At 32.5% G+C, this 26,326-nt stretch overlaps 1 protein-coding gene across 6 annotated transcripts in view; it reads right to left on the bottom strand.

Annotated features, from left to right (window-relative positions):
- LOC106689635 (Myosin binding subunit) overlaps window positions 1–26,326 on the bottom strand; it is a 93,576-nt gene that overhangs the window by 63,175 nt on the left and 4,075 nt on the right. For all 6 annotated transcript variants that reach the window (XM_014434727.3, XM_014434723.3, XM_014434722.3 and 3 more), the window contains exon 2: window positions 4,537–4,667. In XM_014434727.3, the coding sequence (XP_014290213.1) occupies window positions 4,537–4,667 (131 nt within the window). The remainder of the gene's footprint in view (window positions 1–4,536; window positions 4,668–26,326) is intronic.

A 26,326-nucleotide genomic window follows, 5' to 3' on the forward strand; every position in this document is an offset into this window, starting at 1 on the left:
TTGGTCCTCACTATTCCACATCCACTTAATTCGTTATGAGCTGAATCTCTATCAAGTTTTTCTGTTATCCTCACGAACGTCGCAGAGAGGTGCTTACGTCTTGCTTTCTTAGCACTATGACCTAATCCAAGTAAGTCTTTACTTCTTCGCTCAGCTTTTGCCAGGTGTTCTGGTCCTTTGCCACCCCTTTCTAGCATTACAAAGAGAGTAAGGAAATTACAAAAGCAAAAGTATAAAAAATTAAGTGAATATAAGATGTTTGTTTTCATATTAATTTTTTGTTCTTTTCATATTTCTATCCACACCTGTCAAATATGAGATTGGCAATCAGCAGATTGCAGCCCTATGAACAAATAAAAAACTAACTGTACTAATACTTCTGGACTTCACTAAAGTTTTAGATTCTATGGACCATTCAATACTTCTTACCAAATTTAAATACCTATCGAGGTGTAGATAGTTGACCATAGATTAATGATTGGAGAAGTTTGTCAGGGGGTACAGTCAACAAAGAACAACATAATTAAACAAAACCAATCTTAATTTACACCAACCTTAAAGATCCAATTCTTCCTCAATACCGTTTCCACGTTATGTACCGTATCCCCAGTTCCACTTCTAATTGTAATGCATCCTACATTGGCAAAACAAAAAATTTGCTTAAAGACTGCATAACCCAGCACAAATATTCCGTCTCCTCCTGTAACTTCATGACTTCAAAATTATCCGAACATAGCTTAACACTCAAACACTCTTTTGATTTTGACAAAAACTCAATACAAGCCTCTATCCCTAACCACGACAAACGATTACTATCCGAAAGCATTTTTATACAATTAGAAGCTTCCCCAGTCAATCACAAAAAAGACAAACATAACCTATCCCTAGCCTATTCCCAAATAGTTAATTAATTAAAGCACCCATAATTTATTTTATTTTATCTATCATTATTAATATATATTTTTATTAAAAACAAAAAAAAAATTGTATTCATATTAATTTTTATTCATAACTATTTGACCTTAGGGTTCCTCCATAATTTTACATATCACTGGTTTTATGTTTTGTTTTTTTTAATGTGCAACTTGACTTCTATTTTTATCATTGGTATTTCATATCAATTGTTGTTTCATAACGGTCTTTCTTGACAGTTACGTTTCTAACAAATCCTTTGTCTGCCCGTAGCCCACTCTGGCGAGCCTTTCTAAAAATCAATCAGTTTTAGGCCTACCTTCTACGCCATAACATGAGTCTCCTATCTCGTTCTCATATTTCTTACATTATTCTTTTCCCATACTCCATATTCTACCTTTTTCCTATTGTGTGTGTATGTATGTGTGTATATATATACAGTTAGTACAAAAAGTCTACATACACCACAATATAAATTCATTTATGAAATAGTATACATTATTATGTATTAATTAAAGTTATACTTTATTTTTTTTCTATTAAAAAAGGTCTGAAGATTAAATCATGCTTATAATATCATTTCAGAATTGAATACATACAAAATGTTTTATAATAAATGTCTGCCATTGTTTGTTACAACAAATAAGTCTACATATACCTTGATTTAATCTTTTGAATGAAAACAAACATTTAATTTTTTTACATATGTATATATAGTTGACCATAAAAATTAATGTATAGGAAGATGGTCAGGGTTGCGGTCAAAGGAGAAACAAAAATAGTTTACAACTATTTATTTTCCTGTATAGGAAGATGGTCAGGGTTGCGGTCAAAGGAGAAACAAAAATAGTTTACAACTATGTGCTGATGGCAACATTAAAGTGCAAAGGAGAAAAAACCAAGCCATGAAATTGAAAAACTTATGCTGGACAGTTAAGCACGGAGGAGGAGGGTTCATGGTTTGGGGCTCTATGGCTTCAGCTGGAGTAGGCAACTTGAAGATCATCAAGGGAATGATGGATCAATATGTATACGTAGATGTCCTAAAACAAAATCTGCAACCCAGTGCTACCAAGTTAGTTCTAGAATCAAATTCTATTTTTCAACAGCATAACGATCCTAAACATCGTGCCAGAAGGGTCGAAAAATGGTTGCTGTACAATGCTCTAGGTCAGTTGAGAACACCACCACAATCGCCAGACCTTAACCCCATAAAGCACCTCTCGCAGGATCTTAAAATGAGGCTGAGGCATTACAAAATAAGAAATAAACGGCAACTATGAGCGGTCCTTAAAGATAAGTGGTTGAAAACGGATCCTACTTTTACAAAAAAAAAAAATTTTAGCACAAAGAATAATCGTTTGAAAGAGGTAATAAAAAATGAAGGAGGTCCCAAAGACGATTAGACAATTATTTGCGATGATAATTATTTTGTTATAGAATGCATATATGCGGCGTATGCAAAATTTGTTTGTGAAAACGTATTGTAACTTTTTCTCTATCATTTTCTGTTGTGTTTGTATCATTTTTAAGCAACTTTAAAATGTACCAAATTAATCAAAAGGTCCTGTATTTAAAAGGAAAAAATAAATAAATTATTTCATCTGTTTTTCTCTTAATAATAAGTGTATGCAGACTTTTTTTACTAACTATATATATATATATATATATATATTTAAGTATAGGTATATAAGTTAATACTCGCACTGCAATTCAGATATAAGCCACTCACTATTTTTCATTGTCGGTCATATTGTTCAATTCGTAGATTTAATAATTTTTCAGTTTTTTAGACACTACTTGCATATCTCATATTATACATATCTTCTTACCTACATGATATCATATTTCATCTTTCACTGTTTTCACTCTACTATCATCTAATTCCACGATTATCAATCAATTTATATTTTTACTTTTCAATTATCAGTTATCAATTTTTTATCATTTATGATTCAATTCAATATTTTGTATAATTCCAAATTTGTTTGTATACTATTCCTTTTCAATTTTATGTTTCTCTAAATGTTGTTATCTCTTTTGTTCTATAGCCCTGATGAAGACCTGAAACTCAGGTCGAAACGTCGCCATAAAATAAATAAATATGGTTTAAATATGTTGTTCTTTACTGACCCCACCACCCGATAAACTTCTCCAATCTTAAATCACTATCCTTTTCCAGTAGTTTCATTAGCTGGCTCCAATAATTCCTCTCTAATCGAACTGAAGTGTTTGCCATACCAAATCAACCTCCATGTTCCTTCCTTACCCTGTCCTCAGACGTAGTCCAGAATTTCAGTATCTCTCCCCTCCTGTTAAATTCCTATATTAATGATCTTCCTAATCCTATCAACTACTGTTCCTTCCTCCTGTACAATGATGACTTTCTTATCTATTTATCCTTCCTACTCTCTGATTTATGCACAGCATTTTCCAATATTCAAAAATACGTGATGGGGCCATAAATAAATTAAGGCTAAACACCATGAAAATTCTGGCCATTATCGTTGCCTCCAATTCCTTCCTGAGATCTAAGACCACCTATCCGACCTTAATCCTAAATGATCACCTCATCACCTCTGTTATAAACTTAAATATCACTTTTGACCAAACATTCAGGAGAGTATTACACACAGAACTAAAACAGTTTAACATTCCTTTTTAGCCCATTTCGCTGCCCTCTGGAATTCCCTCCTCACCAATATGATATGCCTCTTCCCTGTCTTCATTTAAATTCTCCCTTTTCCAATTCTTTCTCACAATGCAAACCAATGCTCTATAATCATAATAAACATGAGAATGAAATTTGGAACAGGTGAATAATTTGTTTACTTGTGAATTGGTTATTTTGACTTTAGTACTTCTTTTATTTTAATTGGGAATATTTATTTTTATTGTATTATTTATTTTTTTACAAATGTAATTTTTACAAATTACGTAATACTGAATAATATTATAGAAGTTATTATATTTTTACATATAAATGGATTATTTTATTTTTTACTTATTATTTCGTTTATTTTTAATTGAGAATGCTAATTTATTTACGTATTTTAAATTTATTTATATTCTAGACAGTGTACATATTAAATTATTTTTATTTTTTAGTTTCTAGTTAGATATTTTTTTTTTAATTGTATATTTATGTTATTCTAAAGGGACCCCGGTCCCAGAATATAATGGATTTTTCATCTACCTATCTAAAATAAAACATCAACCTAAGACAAGAGTCTAGGAGGGCTCATTTCGACTCTAAACATAACCAGAAGGTGGGAAAAAACTTTCTCAAGGTATTAAGCCTCTTTTGAAGTTGTAGACCATCGCCTCTTCACTCTTCTGTCAGATCCTCCCAGATAATTTTCTTTCATTTTGTGGAATCCATGTAAATTCTCACCAGTCATTGGCAGACCTGCTGAACCTTCTTTCTTAGACATATGCTTTAACAAATGCAAGGAGGAGGTCAAGAGGTACCACTCACTCAAAATAATATTTATGTCAGGGTTATTACATTTCAGACCAATATTTATCTTGCTAATAAATAAGTATTACTATTTACACAGTTAAGAAATTATTATGAATTCATTATACAAAATATATACATAGATATTAGTCATTAAAACTAACCTGGCAATAGAAAGGAATCCGCAAGAAGCAGTGGCATGGAGTGGAGTCCATCCTTCATTGTCACCTTTATTGACGTCAGCACCATTTTCAACAAGGAATTCCACCAACTCCAAATTGTCATCAATACAGGCCTGTAAAAGAATAAACTCATGAACTATATATATCACAATAGTTGATAGAAACCAAATACTAACATTAAAACAAAAAACTAATCATTATTTCTATTGGGTACATAATCACCTACATTATGAGGTTAATATTTTGTCGTTTCAGAATAAAATATGCCAGATGAGCCATTGTTGAAACACAGGTATATTCAGGAAATTATTTTTTAGACGAAAGTAGAAAATAAAATTTGGTAAATTTTATAATAGATAATGTGTAAAATAATCCCAACATTCTACTAACTTTTAGCTAGCTCAAACAAGACAGAGTCACGAGGAAAATAAGTTTGTGAATGCACAAGCACAAGACAAGCCGTTTCTTTTACTGCATTGGATACATTTTAAGAAGGGACTGAGGAAAGGAAATAAGACAAATATAAATGGGAAAAACAGTATTGTGTCAGATGACGGGGCTCATCAGTTGTCAGTAGTAGGTTTAGTTGTCCTCAGTTAAGTCTGAGATTATTTCTGTGCATATTTGGCTCCAACGGTTTTAGCTGTTTAAACTGAGAAAAGTATTGCAAAAGCTCAGACCCTTGGGATATTCCACAAGTGAGTGGTATCTCTTAGGATACCACTTCGCTGATATGAACAAGAGTTTAGAGAGGATATGGGAATTCGATGCCCTGTAGTGTCTTACATGACAAATGGGACACTGAGTCAAACGCTTCAGAGCAGTCTATTCAGATCAACGCTGTTGCATTGTTCTTCTTCATCTAATTGCTTACTTCCGCCTGTAATTTTCGCCAAGTGGTGATCCGAGCAGAGGCGAACCTGGAAGCCAGTCTGTCAAGTGGGATTAACTCAATCTCTGAGTTGTAGGTTTTGAGATAAAATAAATTATTTTTACTGCTAAGTAAAATCGATATGGACCAACTAGATACCAATCTATACAATCCCTTTTATTACAGCCTTATGTCAAACAGTACATAGGAATTAATAAAAACGATTATAAAAAAAATTAATAATCTCTGAAAATGTCATAAAAATCGGACTAATGATTCAACAGATTATATCAGAATACATTACCACAGATAGACAGGGAACAAAATTTGTTCCTTAATACCTAAAATGTCAAATGGGAGAGATTTTCAAACTGGAAGACCTATTGCTACACCACTCAAAGGCAGGGAAGGCTTTGTATTCATACAGGGAATGAATAAATATAATCATTTCAGAATCCAAAATTTGTATTCACATTTTACATTATGATACATTTCCATGTCGGTCTAAATTTGTAACTATAGTCAATTTTGTGTTCGAGCTTAATTGACCAAATCTTTAATCCGACTTTGATGGTTTTTCAGGGACTTTTGCGGATTGGCATCTATATGGTCCCGTATAGATTTTATCAAATTTCATCCACTACTTATGCTAACACATGCATGATCACATTTTTTTCAGCATAACTTTATTTCGAAAACGTCTCGTATAAATTTGGAGGGAAGTTAGGGATTAGTGTGGTTATAGTCTAGCATGAATTTCATCGAATTCCGTGGTTCCCTTCCGTAATGTGATTCTCAAACGATACATCAAATTTATTAAAACCATTATTAAATAAAAATAATAAAATTAATTCTTGAACTTTTAAATATAGGCAATTATATACATCCAGTAGAAATGGTGAGTAGGTCATGTATTATATACTTGGCAGACTTTTTTAAAAATTCCTACATGGATATAAGCTTCTCTACTTTCGCTAGAGAGAAAGAAAATCACAATAGCCAAATAAAAATAGTAGTGATGATCAGTTTAAAAATAGACAATAATCTAAAAATAAAGACAAAAGACTGGCCAGAGAGAGAAGAGAAAAAATATACGAAGAGCTGCACGAGTGACAGGAGCAAGGTCAATATAGAACTTGACCCTACAGCTATTCAGGCCAATTAATGAGAATTTACAATGACAATGTTCTCAAATAGGAGTAGGTGTTACTTAAGTGCCTCAATAGAATGTAACTTACGCTGGGCTCAACGGACCAGTTCCTAAATCGCAAATTATCAACTGCAGCAGCTCAAAACTTTCTTTGTCATAACAATATTAAAAAAAAAAACTTTAATATCAGTTCAGCTTTAGTAAATATATTATGCCAAAACTATTTAAATTATTATTATATAATAATAAAGGTTTAGCGAGTACGAAGCTGCTGATACCATCAATCGTTCTCAACATACATCTGTCCAGTGACGCCCCTCCAAACTCAAATCTACTAAATCAGTCTTAACGCAATCCTCCCATCAACGTTTCGGTCTACCCCTCGGATGTTTACCTATCGGTTCAGCGTTTATTAACATTTTAGGAATCCGTTCGTTACTATTTCCCACAACTTTCCACGCCCATCTTATTCGTGGCAATGGTACAACCTGAATTATATTTACCAAGTGCAGATACCACAATTCAGTGTTGTGTGGCCTTTCAACTTCCTGGTTAATAATGCATCCTTTTTCGGTTAGAATATTTTATTTTCAAAATTTTTAAGGCGCTGTTCTTCCCTTAGTGTAAAGGGGCACGTTTCACGTCAGTAAAGAACAGTAGGATGGATAATAGTCTCATAAATTTTAACTTATAACTTTAAGCGATTTCGTAATTAAAAAATAATAAACACTTCCCGCCATTAACCTAGCTTTTATTTCCTACATATATCACCGAAATTGCTCCATTTTCTTTTACTCCTCACCATATATTTAACGTTATGGCTTAAAAAGTAATTAATTATTTTTGTAAATCATGTAATAATTAATAATATAATTTAAATTAATAATAATCTAATAACAGTAATTAGATTGAAATGTTTAGTTTACAATTATTTAACAATTCATGTTTTGGTGATGCGTGGAATTATTCAATGCGTTGTTTATTTTATGGTTCTCTTAAATATGACCGATAACCAAAAATATTGACAAGTAGAATTTGAGAAAAAATCATACTTGTAAGAACTTCGTTATTTATTCAGAAGTTATTATTTTTGAAATGAAAGAAGATTAAATTTACTTCGAATTCGTTCAACATGATTCTCGTTGAAAGAAAAGAGCTAATTTCGGTTTCATATTGTGGCGTTTCATCGACTTTAAAAAAGAAACTGTGGTTTTTTCTGTTTATTAGGTGGTTTAAGAGTTATTCTGTAGCAATAAAAAAAAATGTGCGCTAAGTTAGCTTAAAATCGAACTTATCGTTCTAGTTTCTACAAAATTAAACTTTATAAAAAACAAATGAAGGTTTGGTTATTATTTCATATAAAGAATCATAATTTAATTGTTGAAATATAAACACAATAAAAACCCTATTTTTTTTTCTGTCTGTTATTTTAAAAACATGGAGTGTAGAGGAATATATGAGATAACGCGATCTACTCGTACTTCGTTTCATGATGAACCCCTGGAATATTAATTGAATAGAACTAGTCTGGTTCCTCTTTTGATCAAATGAAGGCTGGGTTGAATGGCCAGAATAACTCGTGAAGAGGCTAAAGATCAGCGAGGAGAACAGTACAGAAATAGATCCTTGAGAGAAAAACCGTTCCGATAATGTAAATTATTTTCTCTTCGCCCCCGCTTAATTCTAGCTCTTCTTAACAAATCTATTAGTTCGTGCAATAACATTTTCTCTAGCTTTTAAAAAATTCCTTATGATTCTTCAATTATAATTTACGTTGTTCATTATCTTCGAGTTATTTTTGGCTTATTAACAAATAATTTCATTACTCTTGTCCCGTTCGCAATCAACTGATTATACTTCAAGTTAGTAATGAGCGAAAAATCTATGAAATTCCTATATGTATTTTTCTACTTAATAATGTTCTTTGCTCTTTTTAAAAAAATAAAGTAATAATTAGTACTATCAGCAAATGAGCTAAATTACACAGAACATGGCAGGAGTTGGAATGAGGGAGACAGGAACAATGGTCAGTCGCGAGGTACCACCTGAAATTGAGCGTAATCGTATTGCCTGACTAGAGTATATCCTACATAATAGTTATCGCCCAATTACATTAGAAATGTCAGTAAATGAGGAGAAGGTGGTTGGGGGTGCGGTCAATGAAAAACACAAAGAAGTATGATTAACTTATTTTAATGTGCCAACGTTTCGGCTAGAATTTCTAGCCTTCTTCAGGGCTAAATGTAGAAATGTTAGTAGTGCTATATTTTGTACAAATGTATTTACGTGTCCCTTAGAGTTAGATAGAAGTGAAGGCTAATTTATTTAAAGAAAAAAAAGATAATTTAATACTGTTTTGGTGTCCTTATAACATTAAATTCTATTTTGGTATCCATAATAATTTAGTTTGTTTTTTTTAATACAAAATTGCACTTGAAAATCCAAACTTATAGTTAACCCTTCAATTTATATGTATTATTTTGTTTGTACTTTTTGTTTTTAAGTCCTTTTAATACACAAAGATGAAGTTGATCGGTTGACTATGTGCAAAGAAAAAGTTTCTTGGTATTTATGCTAAAAACTATTATAAAAAATAATTAATTTCAAGAAAAATTCGTACGTGATGGGTGAAAATCGAGTCAACTATCAGCAAACAAAAAATAACCCAAAATTAACAAATCAAATTTTGGTTCTAAGCATAGGTATTTAAGTATTTATTTTAATGATCAAACGCATATATCATTTTATTTCTTTCAACAAGAATAAATCCTGAGTGAACGGGGCCGCTAAAACAAAAATATTAATGTATGAAGTTCGAAAAATGCGATAAAGATTTCTGTTTATAAGAATTTTGGAAGTAATTCCATTCCTGGCAAACATTGCTGACATTGGTTGACGACATAATAAAAAAAATTAGCCGAAAACCTTCAGTTGCCAAACCAACGGATGGTGACCACCTTGTGACAAGGTGAAATAGTTGTAGAAATGGGTTCCTCGTGAATTGAACAACTGCCAAAATAGCAACGTCGGTATGAAGTGTGTAGAGCTCACTTCTTTCACGAAACCAATATGAACCTTTTCAAAGCGGAGCAGTTACTGTCCCATGATTCGGATTATATGTTACAAAAGATGTTTGAGCCGTAGTTGAATAAAGAAAAAGTACACAGAAAAAAAGGGTTTGATAGGGATTATCAGACTGTTTGAGGATAAGCAATCTACAAATTAAATGTTTCTAGCGATAAAAGAACTAGGAAAAATTATTTCATAAAAAAACCAAAAAAAAAACCAAAAAGTATCTAGAGGGTATGTATTTTATAAATAATGAAAACTTGAATACGAAAGTATCTCAAACGTCCCAATTTAATTCAGATCTTTCACTATATCAGTGAATGATATTTCATGTATATTCAATCACTCAAATTTGTTGAAACAAAACACGAAAAAATGTAGAAATCTGGGGCGCACAGAATGTTTTACTTATGACCTTGAGAAGAAATTAGTCCATATAAAAACCAACTAATTATTACTCAGGATGACAATCCCCTAACCAATATATTTAGTACATAATACAAGAGTCCAAGTGAAAAAAAGACGGTTATTTCACCCCAATTTTTGATAACTTTAATGAAAACTATATATAATAACTAGTAAAAATACATGAGTCTGCCAAGTATAGGTAGGCTGGCAGCTGTTTCAAAACGTTAAAAAAATTAATTTTTCATTCGGAGCTCTATGTCTTTAAAACTACCATCACCACGAGAAAACCTAAAAGAACATTATTTAAAGTAGATGAATTTATTTTGAGAAAACTATATCTGAAAGCAGGTGTCTATTACCACTCAAATTAAAGCTACTTTAATGCACTATAAAGTAGTTTATAAAGTTTCTTCCTAGGAGTAGCGGTTTTCATAATATTCGACAAAATAAATTCACAAAAGGCTGATTTCTAATTGTTCGGACAAACATTTTAATTTAAAAAAAAATATCTCAGGAAAAAAGTCTATTAGTAATCAAATTAATGTACTATAAAGTAGTTTATAACGTTTTTCTTCATAGAAGTAGTAGCAGTTTTTATGATATTTTTAATTTTGGAGAAAAAGAGTAAAACGTGCAGTATAGAATTAGTTATAATCATATATCTTTCCCATGATTCGAATTTCTGGCGAGGATTAGAATTTCGAGCTGGGGTACAAAACATGCTGTTGCACGAAAATACAGTCTCAAGTTAAAACAATTAAATGCCAAATAAAAAAATCATCACCTAAATAAATATGGGTGTATGTTAGTAATAATTGATTAAATAAAAATCCTATTTCATATTAACATGGTGATTACAGTGATTAGTTGTAACGCCGAACGTCTATAATGACCGTACGTACCCGGTCCCTTTGAGGTCGTTATAAACAATATTGTATTTGTAAATTTTCATGGATTTTTTTTTCTGCTATGAAAATTTGTTTTCAAGGATTTTTTTGGGGTGTGAAAAACGATTATTAACTTTGAACCTGTCTAGAAAACAGTAGTCTCAGAAAACATATCAAAGCGGTGTATTGTGGGACGCGGCCGGGCGCTTTTGACAATTTCCTATTTCCTTGCCCGTTTAGGTAGCTTCCGTATTCTCCTGTGTTTAGTTATATAACTACTTCGATCATATTTATCAATTTTATATATCTAATAATAATGAGATATGGTTGATTATTTAATATAACCAAAATTAAGGGTTTTCAATGAAGGTATTTTCTTTGAAAATTCGGCATTTAAACCCTGTCAGACAATTTAATTAAATGAGGATAAAAACTATCAGATATTAGAACTATTATACATTAATATATCGAGTTTAATCAAAATCGTCTTAGAAAAAATCGATTACATACAGTGGAACTGCCAGCCAGTCGATTTAATCGAGATAGTTTACTTGAAAATTTGGCATTTGAACCCTGTCAGACTATTTCAATGAGGATAAAACCTATATATTACAGATCCCTAGATTATACATTAATATACCGAGATTAATCAAAATCATCTAAGAGAAAATCGATTCTATAAAGTAGCACAGCTGGCCAGTCGATATAAAAAAAAAAAAAAAAAAAAAAAAAGTTATATTGTATTCTTTACTACAATTGCCTGGGGCTAATTTTTGAACTCAGTACGAAATGCACAATAAATATTCATTCATAAATTTCACTTTGAGATTGTTTTGGGTGTTAAAGTACGCTTTGATTAACTGATTATTTAGTACCGACAAGAGGACAAAATACTAATAAATAAAAAAGATTTCAAATGAATATTAACTTTTTCAAAAATATTAGTTAATATTTATTAACACATTGTAGTACTTTTTATATCGGATACTATATGTAAGTTGTGAAACCTCTTAACTCTAAACAAAATCATTACAATAGTACTTTAAAGAAGCATCCATCATTCTAGAGGCAATATTTTGAGTTAGAAACTAGGAACTAAATAATATTTTTATTATAGATTTTAGGATTATATAAATTCAAAATTTGTCATATCGGCATTAAGAAATAATTGTTACTTAAAAAAAAAAAGCTAAACAAATTTTAGCTTTTAATTTGAGTTAAAAACCAGAAATACCAAGGTACAAGATGTTCTCAATAGTGATGAAGTGTCTGATATTTAATTCGAAATAAACCATCAGCCTCCTCCGATCACTCCTCAAAATCACAACACAGCTAAATTTTAGTGTATAAAATTGAGAAAAAATTTAATTTCTTTCTTTTCGAATTCGATATACCACATGCATTAACACCAACATTTTAAATAAATTTGGAAGTATGCATCTTACAGGAACTTTAATTGTATTAAGATAGTACCATAACTACTCTTGTGTGGTTCACTGATCTGGCTTGACAAGATGTTTTTCGAAATGAAGTAAATTATTAGCTACTGTCTATCGTCACAACCGTTGGTACGAAGGATATCAATTTTTTTTTTTTCGTCCAGGAGATGTCTCTAGAATGAAACATTAATTCTCATTTTTTTAAATGAGTATGCTTTTTAAATTGTTTTTTGGCTTAAGCGACGCCATGACGCTCATATCATATCTGAAACTTTGAATTTCTGAATCATTAGAAATAAGGAACCACGTTTCAACAGTTCGAGACAAATCGAAAACTGCAGTTAGAAAAAGAGACCACCGTGAATTTGAGTTTGCTCATTGAGCATTGGAGAGTTTGCTAACACCTCAAATATGCAAGATGAACTATATTTAATGATGAACTATAATTATAACATGATGAGAGAAATTTGGATGTGGTTCAGGATAAAAAGGGATTAAATATCTTTTCGATGATATTCGCAATGAAAATGATAGGTGTGTATACATCCATGTGAGTCATATCGTCATGTCATCCGACGAGTGATAAAGCAATTACTTTAGGCATTGTGTACATTAGGCTGATATTACGTCACGACCCAATGGTTGATAAGGCACTCTCTGTGTCGTGCCAGGTAAGATTCAAACCGTTCATGATATTCGTCACTTCCTGACAGTCAGGAACAACTCATTGAAGACGCGAAGGACGACCCAAATCGGAATAAAAATGTGGAAACAACATGGGGAAAAAATTAAGCAACATCCAGCAACTTATTTCAGATGTATTCTGAATTTTTATTTTAATACTAAAAACATTTAATTAAAACTGCCTTTACCATATCAGGTCACTGGTAAATAAGACATAAATTATATCATCTTTTAATTTTTTTTATTTTTTTTTTTTATACTGCAGTCCTCGGAACAAATAACTGTTGGCGGCTCCTTCATTCTGGGCGTTCTAATAGCAGTAGCCCACAGCAAGGAGTTTTATCTTACCAAGCTCAGGTATGATAAAACTCCTTGATGGAGGTAAGCCGTACCATGGAGTCCTCAGCTAAGGCTACCAAAGGGTGCTAAAACAGTGGAATTTGCTAACGATCTCGCGGTAGTGGTTAAGGGAAAATACAAAGAACAGGTGACCGTCAAGTCTTTCCAGAGTATTTCTATCATTCGCAATTGGGTGGCGTACAAGGGACTACGGACTGCAATACGAAGGGCCTTGTTATTAGTAGCAGGAAAAGGAGGGAAGAATTTACTAATGCGAGTATGAAAGCAAGAAATTCAGTCCAAACCTTACTTGACGTATCTTGGGATCAGAATCATTGGCGGGCTGCAATTCTAGGTTCACATCCAATGGGTATGCGATAAGGCGGCTAGAGTGACTATGGCGCTGTCCTGGTTGATGCCCAACGTTGGAGGGCCTAGTCACAGGTAGGTTATTGATATTGAGCGTGGTCACCATTTTGCTCCATACGGCCGCAATAAGGAAACCATGGCGTACGAAGATTGATGGTGTTCGTCTATAGGCGGAGCACCTTGGGGGAGATCTGTGCATTTCATACGTGTACAAGGGGCGTGTGTGGTGGCCAGGATGCCAACCATAAAGATGAACATATTCTTAGGACTCAGAAAAGGGAGGAGACGATCGACAGCGGGCAAAAATGGTGGGATATAACGTCTAACGGAAATTGGATCCACGAACAGATTCTCTTTCTCCAACCATGAGTAGATAGAAAGCACGGTGAGGTTGACTACTACCTCAGCCAGTTGCAAACGGGACTAGAGGAGTGCCCAGTATGCCCAGCAGCAGACCAAAGTGCGGACCATCTGTTCTTTCCTGTCCTCGCTTTCAGGAATATATAAATGAGTTCAGGTCAGCGGATCAGTACAACTAATATTGTCTCGATAATGTTACTCTACCAGGACTGCTGATAAAAGGACCTAGCTAAGAGAAGTTGCGCGACCTGGTCGCTTAATATAGTTGAGTGTTTTTATCGAGCTTCAAATGTTCACTTTAGTACACTCAACTATATTCCAGATGTTTGATTTTTGTTTAGAGCGACAACTGTAACCAGGTCGCTCTACAATTAGGACACTACTTTACCCATTTAGAAGAGCGACATACCCAAGATTATCTCAAATATTTCAATAAAACCAGTGATAATAAAAGTGAGTGAAGATAACTGATCAATTAATGCGAATGTTGATGGTCCCATTTATATACCGATTAGTACTAACATCTCCAGGTGTTAATAAGAGAAGTCTGTTGTGTGTTGGCATCTTACGATTTACATGCCCCTTTCATAAATATGAAGAAAATATGAATCGCACATAACTCAAGAGATTATTCAGATGACAGTATAAACTTGACACATTTTTCTTTCTTTTTTTTATTTATTACAACTCTTATTACAGAAGAATGAGGTTTGAGAAATAAGAAACATACATACATTCGTACAAAACAGATGCGAGGTCTGAACTAATTAAAGAAATGTTTGGGAAAAGTCCAAGAAGATAGATTATTCAACAGCTAACCGATTAATAGTGCCACACAAAAGCCAGTTCTGAGCTTTCCAAATGAAAAAAAAATCTACTCTCATTAAGAATGAAAATGAAAATAAAAGAAAAAACTTAATAACAGAATCAGGGATTCAACGAAGGAATTAAAATGTTACACATATTTGAAAAACGAATAACAATAATAATTAAACTAAAAAAAAAAAAATGAATAAATAAAATCTGAGATTCTAGATAAAGGAGAGTTAAAACAAAGTGTAAAAATATAGACCTAAAATTTTTAATAGATTGAAAATAATCCGATCTAACTTACTTCAAAGTCAATGTAATATTGAACATTGAGCCGCTTAGTAGCGTTTAAGGAAGTCACAATTTGTACAGAGTTAAGAGATTACAATATTCGTTTCCAGTCTTAATTTAAATTCTGACTGAATAATCTTGTAAACATAGCAAAAGAAAATTAAAATTATAATTTACTACAAATTAAATTTAACAGTACTTCCTTACAGGGTACTGAACCTCTGAACCTTCATGGGTTGTAGCGGTACAGATTTTTAATTTTTTTAAAAATTAAATTCATCATTCATCACTCATTTTGAAATTAAAATCATAACACCTAGGTAAAATAATTACGAAAGAAGAATGGTTGAAAATCACAGAACAGAGGGATGATTCAAAACTGCATTGAACAACAGGGTGCACTAGATTTCCAACATCAAATTGAATAGAAGTGATTTTATAACATTACAAACCTGAATTCAGTATTGCTTTAATGGCTGCTATTGATGCCAGCTATTATTTTATTTATGTCCGGTTGCCAAGGTCGCGTATCAAAAGCAATATTTAAAAATACGGCTTTCAACAAACAAGCCACAAGGGACTTTAAAATACCTACAGCAAGTCTTCCGTGTGTTAAGAAAATAATAAAACTTCGAAAAGAAGAAAGATTATTTGATAGTAACAATATAGTATCACTGGAACTGATGATTGAGGGAAAATGGTTTAGCAAGTGGACCAGTAAACCCTTATAGTCAACTGCAAGTATATAACTAAAGGGGGTTCCAGCAGCCTCAAGTGGGATTTACTTCATATTAGGGACAAATAAAAATAAAATAAAGGATTATTAACTTCATTTATTAGTTCATATATATTTTAGAGGGTTGATAACTTTTAAAAGTACAAGTTATTATTTATTATAATTACATTTAATTATGACTGTGCAGTTATTGTTTGTTGATATATGTTTCCCATGTTTTTACTGAAACGAATCGGAAAAAAATATTATGTTTTAAATTTTCACCAGTGAAAACTGTCCTGGGTGACGGATCTCTCCTAATTTATATATTGGAATATATGGAAGAAACCAGTATTCTTTAAATAGTTCAAAATATTAGAATAGCCTATTTGTAATAAATTATAAAAGTAAAGCACCCCAAAATTGAAAACGTTTTCAATCAAGTCAGTTTTAATAGTTATTATTCAGTACTTGTAATTCTATATAATTTTCAGATGTTATTCAGTTAAACAGATGCGATCGGTCTCCTACTCATCATGTGTATGAAACAGATATGTATGATACGAACTAAGTCCAGCACGTCGAGTAAAACATCAATAATAAAAGTCATAAGGTGTAAAACGCACATAACTTTTATCCAGCACCGTATAATTGTATATAACTATATCACTGACATATAAAATAGAAAAGTAGACTAACAGTTATCACCATATCTAGGGATATGCTTTGGCGAACTGTCTAGCATGATAAAGTATCTAGGTTCGTTGAACAAGCGGTATTCTTATATTAATATATTAAGTATTATATATTAAGTATTCTTATTTCTTATGTTCTGTAAGCAAGGTTGGAAGGATTTTATGTTGGGCCAGTCTGTAACTTTACAATATTTGTCTTTGGCAAGGCTGCCAGTTTACAAATAAAAATTACCATTTTGTACAATAATGTTGATCAAGTAACATAGCAACAACTTTTAAATTCAAACAAATTTTGGAAGAACGTATTCCATTCCTGAAGTGTTTTAACAGAGATTTTTATAAGTTTACTTGAGATATAATGACTGTGCAAAGGATATTCAGAAAAGAAAAGTTACATTATTTAAAAATACAAAATTTAGAGAAAACGTTTTGATAGGCTTATAATTAACCTCTATTAGCTTGGATTGTGAATTTAAGGATTTTTCTATCAAAAGTCAATTTACCAACTTTGGGAAAGTTATAATTATAAAAAATACTAAGGGAGCATGTAGATAAATGTAATTCTTATTGAAAATATGTCTTTAGAAATAGGGTAACTAAATTAAATCGGGATAGAATTTTATTTTGTAAAAAAAACACTACTTTTCAAAAGTAGATACATTGACTTTTGTTATAAACTCCTCTTTTATAAATAAAGAAATTCTATAAACTCTCCATATCACAACATAAAACAGAGATCCTTATGCATTAAAGAGTTATATCAATTTCTTCTCTCTGGGTCTACAATAAAAGAACCAAATACCGGTTAGTAGATTTTTTTTAACCTATGAAATTAGTTAGTATCTTATGTCAATTCACGAGTTAAATCATTAAATTCATTTGGAATAAATAATTTTTGTGGAGATCTTGTCCTGGTTTATAATCATTAGCGTTACCCCATTCATTTTCTAAACTGTTGCACATCTTCAAAAAAATGGGAGCTGAAACATTTATAAAGAAAAATTCACAATTTTGATCTAGTCGTAACGAGACCGAAATGTGTTTGGATATGGTACATACTTCTTACTTTTGGCGTTAACCAAAGACCAAAAAGATTTTCACACCATTTTTTTCACTGTCTCCGTCCTAAGACAGAAAAGTTGGAGCGGTTCCCAGCAGCTTTTGTCTAAATCACGAAGCCAAATGATGAAGTATGCGTAATAGACATTTCTCACGAAACTATTAATGTCCTATCTTTACTAAGCAATTACGTTGTCACCACAAATATAACAGAATCCGTTTTTTTAAGAAATTACACTAATTACTAATGCAATTACGGTTTACATAATATAATAATACAATTGCAATTTCTTAAATTTTCATTAAGTGAAATAACCAAAATATGTAAATTTATGAGATTCCTTAGTTTTTTGTGCCCAAAAGTAGGTAGTCACAAAAATGGCGGGAAACCACTCAACTAAAAGACACGAAACTTTGAGAAACTTTCCTTAAATTTACAATCTAGTACCCAAAATTTCAAAACTATAAAAAAAAATATATAAAATTCCTGCACAGTTTCAACTTCTATCAAACATTATATAATCACATTTAACAGATAAAATTTAATTATTTTCAGATCAGAGACAGGCGGGTTTTTAATGTCCTTTTCTATTATTAACGCTGCACCGCCGCCATATTGCTTCCTGTCCTGTCTACTTATTTTAGGTCGGGAACGACACTACATCACTAGCTAAATAGGTTTCACAGAGTAAAACAATTTAAAAATTTATACGGTAAGCATTGAAACAATTATTTATTTTTTTAATTTTAATAAGTTATTATTACATAGAACATAATACACAGATTGAATCGGAGCAAGCAAAAACGTATTACTTAAAAGAACTCGAATCTAGAAAAATGCCAATTAAGTAACTTATCAAACCTCAGTTATTGGAAAAACATTGAATTTTAGCGAGAGCGTTAAAACACATTAAGGCATTAGGTAAACAGCGCGTATTAAACTTCGAGTATCTAAGAACCCAACTTAAACCGATCAAATTACCTTACAGATCAATTAGAAATCATATAAATCTTCGAAATATGATAATTAGAGGTAAAACGTATTGATATGCCTCCCAAAGTGTTTTAGTAATCGTGAGAACCATTTTGGTATTACAATCGACAGAAAAAAAGGGTTTTTCGACTATTGTGCACATGGGGTCATCAGTTTTGCTGAAAGGCTCCGAAAAAAGGGCAACTAAATTGATCCTTTTGGTCATAAGACACCAATAAATGTTTTTATTTAATTATTTTTGTATATATATTTAGCTTAGGAATAAAAATTTAAAAATACTTAATATTCAGAGATGAGCGATGAGTTATATTATACTAATAATAATAATATAACTTCTAATCAGGCACCATTTCGTTTCTATGGCAATGAGTTCTAATAGTACAAGAACCCAAGAGGAGAAAAAAGGCAGTTGTCTCACCCCAATTTTTGATTACTTTAATGAAAACTATGTATAATTACAAGTCAAAACTGATGAGTCTGCCAAGTATAGGTAGGGGTATAAAAAATGGCGGCTGTTTCAAAGAGATAAAATAACTAATTTTTCATTCGGAGCTCTATATCTTAAAAAGTAGGGACAACACAAGAAAACCTAAGAGAACGTCATTTAAAGAAGAGTAAATTTGCTAAAATATGAGCCCTAAAAGAGTTATTTACGTTAAATAGTTTTCGAGATATAGCTTTTTAAAAAGTAACATTTCATAAAAATGATGTATGGGACGTACTAAAAGATCAGTAGTTAGTGAATTTATTTTGAAAATTTTATATCTCAAAAATCATTTGATGATATAGATATAGAGCTCTGAATGAAAAATCAATGTTTTTTTAAGGTTTTGAAACAGCTGCCGCCATTTTGTAATGCCTCTACCTATACTTGGCAGACTCATCAATTTTGACTAGTAATTATACATAGTTTTTATTGAAGTAATCAAAAATTAGAGTGAGATAACTGCCTTTTTTTCTTCCCGGCTCTTGTACTATAAGGACCATCCAGGGCCCTGTTTCATAATGAAAGCTAATAGTGAGGTAATAATATTAATACTTATTTTTTTCATGAAAGGGATGACGATTAGTGATATTACAGGAATTAAAAAATACGTCGGTAGTAAAAATAGTAAAAGTCGGCGTAATTGAATTAAGATAAATCTACAAGACTAATAGTATTAGTTTGTACTTTATTATGAAACACCCTGGAGTGACCTGTGACTGGAATTAAATCTAGGGAAAGACACAGACAGCATATGGACGGATTTTTTAAATTTTTTATTTTTAGGATTTAAGTAATCTGAAACATAAAATCTCAAATTTTGAAGAAATAATTGTTTTTATATAGGTAGGTTAGAAAGATTCATAATTCAAAATAAAATAAAAAATCTTGATTCTATAGAACAATCTATGGATGTAAAATGTAGACAAATTCGACTTCTATCGAACTACATACAGATGACAAAATTGAAAAAAGCTTGGCAACGATTTGGTTATTAAAACGGTGCCAAATCTTTCAGATAACAATCTAATTGTATGGCACCAGTGTTAGTATACTGTTTCAAATATAAGCCGTCAGATATCAGGTAGCCCATTGGTTAGATTCCGATGCAGTGTATCAATCATCAATAATACCCCATTGAGTGCAATCACCCCAGAAGAACCTACTTACGGCAGACACAGTCTGATCAAGGAGGTAAGTCAGCCAAATGAATGAAGTAGCTGCCAGTTTAGTCACAATTATTTTGGATGGATCATTTAATCAACAAAGAGGATTTGCTACTGCGGGAATGGTCGTTTCAGGTAGAAGTTTTTTGAAGAAGCTTATTTACATTTCAAAATGAAATAGATTTACTTGATGTATTTTATGTAAAGTTGTAAATATCAATAAATAAATTTAATAATAAAAAAAAATTAAATAGTTAACGTCTGTTTGGGTTTGTTTGGAATGGATTAGTACAGATAGTAAAATCAAAAGTATACGATACCTGGAAACGACTTTATTATACACTGTAAAACTGGCTAAAACACATATGCAAGTTAGATAAGAAAAACGAGATTAAATTTTACTAAGAATTATAAATAATAATTAGCATCAAAGCAACATCGTTGATAACAGTTAAATGATTTGTAATATAGCATATAGCCCCAAAGAGGTGCAAAAGCCAGAAATATTAAGGCATACAGTGGTAAGAGGATTCAAAAACTGTATTCGTTCAATCGCTCATTAAGTACCCACCCGCGGTTTTTCGTAAACTCATTTTAAATTTATATCTCTAATTGATCTTTTATCATTCAAATGTTTGCCAAATTTTCACTTGAACCGCAGAATCAGGGTGAATGGACACTGCCGATTTTATGTAGAACGCATCCTATAGCTATGTCTTCTACTACGAGCTTTCAACACTGAGTTGAAAATGCGCCTCAAGTCACTGCTACAAGATGCAACGAACTCCAATCGAATATGGTTGTCAGTCTTTTAATAAGAGTGAAAAGAAATTTACAAGCAGAGCCGCAGCAGGGCTCTGAGTGCCCTCGGCGTTAGAAATATCTGCACTCTCCAATTCTGGGGAGTCTGACTAATTTTTTAGAATTTCGGTAAAATTGCTAGTTGTTTCAATATAAATACATTGTTATTATCAAATAAAAGCTAAAACTCAAATCAAGTCATCTGTAATTTATTTAATCACGTTTATTTTTCAGGTTTTACGAGTTAATGCAAATTTAATGTTTCAAAAAAACGAATTCTTAATTATAGATATAAAAGAAGATAAAATCATATCTACAGAAAAGTAAGAATAAGTCTAAAATTGTGCTAGTTATTAAAATTAATAAATGAATAAAGGAATAGCAACAAATCGGTGCTTATCGATGTACAAATAAATTACACTAACATAAATGAAAATGAATTAATAGAATTAAAAAAATATATTGAAATAGAAAGTATTAATGGAAAAAATGCGATTAATAAAACTAATTGTTATCAATTTTAATATAGATCAAATATCACAAACCTTAAAACAAAAATTAATAAACATATAATTTATAGAAAACCTCAGGCTAAAAATAAAAATATATATTTTATCAACAGAGATCACAAAAATAATTTGAAATGTCAACATTCGCCTCACACTGACAGAAGCACTCTTACTTATCTTACAATTCGCCTCCCATTGGGGTATATGTTCATATATATTGCATGGTGTAGCAACGGTTTAAATAACAAATTTGTGAACCCGCATTTAGTTTCAAGCGTTTTACCACCTCCTTTGAACTCTAAAAGCAATTCTGACTCCGATTTATTCGCTAGAGAGCTAGGTAGGTGTTATTAGTTTTTGTCTTTCCTGCTGGAATGTAAGACGCAATATTCCATTTATCTCGGTTTACCTTCAGGATCTTTGAAGAATGAGGATTCGTTAAGGCGATATTGGTCATGATGCAGTAATTGAGCTATGCAATGTTTTCTGAAGCAGCCTATTTCCACATAAAAATTAAATAGTTACCCCCTGATTGGTAATAACAGCCATACAATTAGAAAATAGGGACTGAAGAAAAAGTATTGCTTTAAAATCAAATGCATCAGGAATTAGTAATTCTGAAAGGCGCTGTTCTTATTCTAAAGAGACTCTTTTCTACGAAAAAGGCACCACGTCTTATGCCTCAAAATCAAATCAAAATTGCAAGAAGTTACGTAAGAGAAAATCTACCGAAAACCACTTGTTAACATTTGGATGGACTCCGATTCGGTCGAAGTCGCTGCAATAACTTTCACTCCGTATCTTGTTCTATAGGATGGAGGTTTGCTGAGATCGGTAGGCTCGTGTCTGCCGGACAATTCTAAGCATTCAGTAATGATTATAATTGCGAGTTTACAATTTTCTGGCTAGATCGAGTGTTTCATAGCCAAAAATATAAATTGTTATGGCTAAACCACATAAACCAACTTTCGTGGAGATTCATCTTCAGACTTCAAAAGCAAACACAAGGTGTACCCTGCAATTTTATTTAAATGTAACATTCTTATAATTTTTCCCGTTATGTGCTTCCATCAGCAAACTGTTAAAAGTAGGTGATACATCAGGTTGGGGGAACATTTACATTAACATCCGCACAGTACACAAAGCAGCACACTACATATACCTCACAAATATAAACGAAGAACATGTACAGTACACACCCTATGCAAGCACCACCAGGTAGATTACATCCTTAGAGCGAATGGGTAGTCCCACTATCTGAAATTTCTACTATCAAGAAACAAACATAAGCCTCTTTCAATATTAATCAAATCAGTAACCGAACCGCCATTCCCAATAAGAATTTAACCGTTAAACATTGAACTATATTGTCTTTGAACCGACCTGAAACACTAACAGCAATTCTTAATCAAATTGATAATAAGAAATCTGACTGCCATCCCGGGAATTCAGTGGACAGGACAGGGGATATTAGAAAAGAAGAAACCCATCATATACCTGTAGTACATTTCCAGTGAAAGACAGGCAGTTGGTAGTCAAAGACAAATATAAGAAACATACCTTTGAATTCAACCACATAATTTATAAGCAATATAATTAATTACAAGAGTCTCAGCGTATATACTTTCAACAGAAGTCACATGAGAACAAGATAAATTTTACAAAATGCTTAAAAGGACCATGAAAGCATGACCAAAATATAAGATGAAAATAATAGCTGGTGACTTTAACGCTAAAATTGGTAAGGAAGAATATATACCCAACGATTGGGAATCACAGAACGCAGATGAACGTAAATGGCTACCAGCTCATCAATTTTGCTGTTTCTCTGGGGACATCACAGGGTGCTCTCTTTCCTCAAAAAGCGATTTACAAGGAAACATAGAAACCACCTGATAGTTACTACCATTCAGATCGATCATATTGACACAAAGCATATTTCGAAAATGTGTCTACAGAGGAGGAAACCTTGAGCCTGCAACGGCAGCGGTACAATTCCAGAATGGGCAAGCTGAATTTCATGACGGCCCCAAAGAATGAAAACTTGACCATCCCACTCTGGATGGAATAGCTTGGTAACCTATAGGAAACCTCGTTCTCCTTGTCGTTTGTCAGAAATAGCAAATGTGAACTCGACAATTTATGGATTTTTCCATAATACAAACAGTAGCAAAAAACCCATAAGTCTAAAGTAATCTTACTGAAGAAACGAAAAAGGTGAGTTCTAGACTAATGGTAAAGGTATCGAAGATCAATGGATTCAACATTTCATAGACCTTCTTCACCAAGAAATAACGGAGAAAGACACATCTCTGATTTTCTTGAACAGTAGTAGAAAATCCGACAGAAAAAAGTATTGATTTTATTCAGAGTTGGACGTATTCCAAAGATAGTGTCGTAGACTGGAGTTACTTTATGGAGGTAGTCCTACTGACTTTCCTAAATCTATTACAGTTGTTACAAATTAACTTCAGTCTACGGGATAATCTATGGAAAAGTTAAAAAAAAAAAAATCTAATGTGCCACTATCTCAGAAAAGCAGCGACATGAGATTTCATGTCAGACACGCTCAGTCAACAAACAGAATATAAGAATTTATAACATAACTTTTATGCACACTTTGCTCTGAACGGATCTTCTTTTTCGTTTATTATTATTTTTTTTTTTTTTTATGCTGTAAAAAAGGAAAAAACTAATGTTCTTTTCATCAATTTATTTTATTTAATTACTATTTTAATAGTGCATACGCCCCGGTGAGAAAGATTTTATGATGGCTCGTTATGAAACATAGAACAATGATCCAGGTTTGATATGATAGTTGATCTAGAGGACTTGAATGCTAAGGAAGGTATTGCTGCTTTATGCTGTAGATAGATTCAATCTTCATAATCGTCCAACAATAACGGAATCCGACTGATCATTTTATTTGATTTTTTTAGATTACGAGCCTAAAATTAGTGGTCGATTACAATATATTTTTTTCCAATGAGGAATGAATATATTCAAATGTAGAGGGGAAAATTAAGAATGAGAAAAATTGTCTTGGAGAAGTTTGTCGGGGGGTGCGGTCAGCAAAGAACAACATAAATAAACAAAACCATATTTATTTATTTTATGCCGACGTTTCGACCTGAGTTTCAGGTCTTCATCAGGGGTTGTGGCGTAGAAGGCAGGTTGTAACTCGTCAACCAAATTAATCTTTCTCAGGCAAGATCCAACCAACTTAGTCTGAGGACCTGCAGTGGAGCAAATATGAACTCAAAATATAACCTTATCTCGAAGGAGATGGACAGAATCCTCAGACTGCAGAAAGCTCAATCAAAAGTGTGACAGGAACCACGGCCGGTATTGGTCAAAATTGCGAAATAATGTCAGGCAACTGGCAAAAGTTTGGACAGATGAGCTAGTTTTATTAAGAGTTGCTCAGGGTTCGCAAGCAACATAGGTCAAGATCTGATTATCGCAGGAGAGAACACTTCGAACATGACAATGGGGGGGGGGGGGGCTAAAAAGCGATTTAGGTTTGGGAAGTGTCGAAATTCGGGCAGAATCAGATGAAACAAAATAGTTGAGAGATTCTAGGAGCTAATGTTACGGACATGGTCGAGAACGTCCTTCTAGATAAATGTTCTAAAGGAATAATGGTCGTAACTCATATGATGCGATAGGAGGATTATTAAATTACCACAGCGTAATTGGCATTTCCAGTTGTGTCTAATATATAATGGACATTACTGCCTTAAAAATAAAATAGCATCAAGCTAAATATCTGCATCAAGCTAACTGTGAGACCGGTGCCTAGTTACCTCGCATGAGGTAAAAGACCGACCACGATTGTCACAACGGCAAATCCAACAGGCACCTCTGAGTATAGGATGATACATTTTAGAAAGAATGGAGGTGTTGAGTCTCTTATCTGTGAAATAAGTGACACCTTCTTAGAAGCACTAATTTACCACAAAAACTTACGACCTTAATAGTAACTCATATAATGGAAGTAATAAGGCCCAATCACGAAATAAAACCTCCAAATCTTTAAGTGGAATATGCTTCAAAAAATTATCAAGTTAATGTGAGAGGGTGATAATTAACGAAAGGAAAGCAATAAGCACTTTATGGAGACTTGGACACTATTATGAGATAAATATTAATTGGCAGATTACACTGGATATGGCAAAGGAGGAGAATGGAAATTACCTTAGAGTTAGCTACAGTTTTTCAGTTGGAGAGAAGTGTAGGGCGACAAGACTGAGGTGGAGGGACGAGGTATCCCCTAACGCTAATACTTCCACGGTACAGCAGTGCAAGATGCGAAGCCAAGAAACACCTTGTATTGTATAGCTACAAGAGAGTTGTATTGGTTATTTGAACGATTTCGAAACTAGATAATGATAAGCAGAACTGAACTTTCTTCGCCTAAACTGAGCTAACTGTACACTTAATTTAAATAGAAGCGAGACAATGGTCGACAAATACATTGTTTGATAATGGTCAACAAATACATTGTTTCTGGGTTTGAGAAGCAACTTCAACCATTGTTAAGCATTATAAACTTGCATGAAAATGAAGTAGATTGACGTTAACCGGTATCTGCGATCACTGGGGCTCAAGTCATGCAGGATTGCCTACTATTCAAACCTCACTTACGTCTAAGGGAAAGTTGTAATACTGA

The sequence above is a fragment of the Halyomorpha halys genome, unplaced genomic scaffold (assembly GCF_000696795.3).
Source record: "Halyomorpha halys isolate HHAL.00 unplaced genomic scaffold, Hhal_1.1 Scaffold1421.1, whole genome shotgun sequence".
Taxonomy (NCBI): Eukaryota; Metazoa; Arthropoda; class Insecta; order Hemiptera; family Pentatomidae; genus Halyomorpha; species Halyomorpha halys.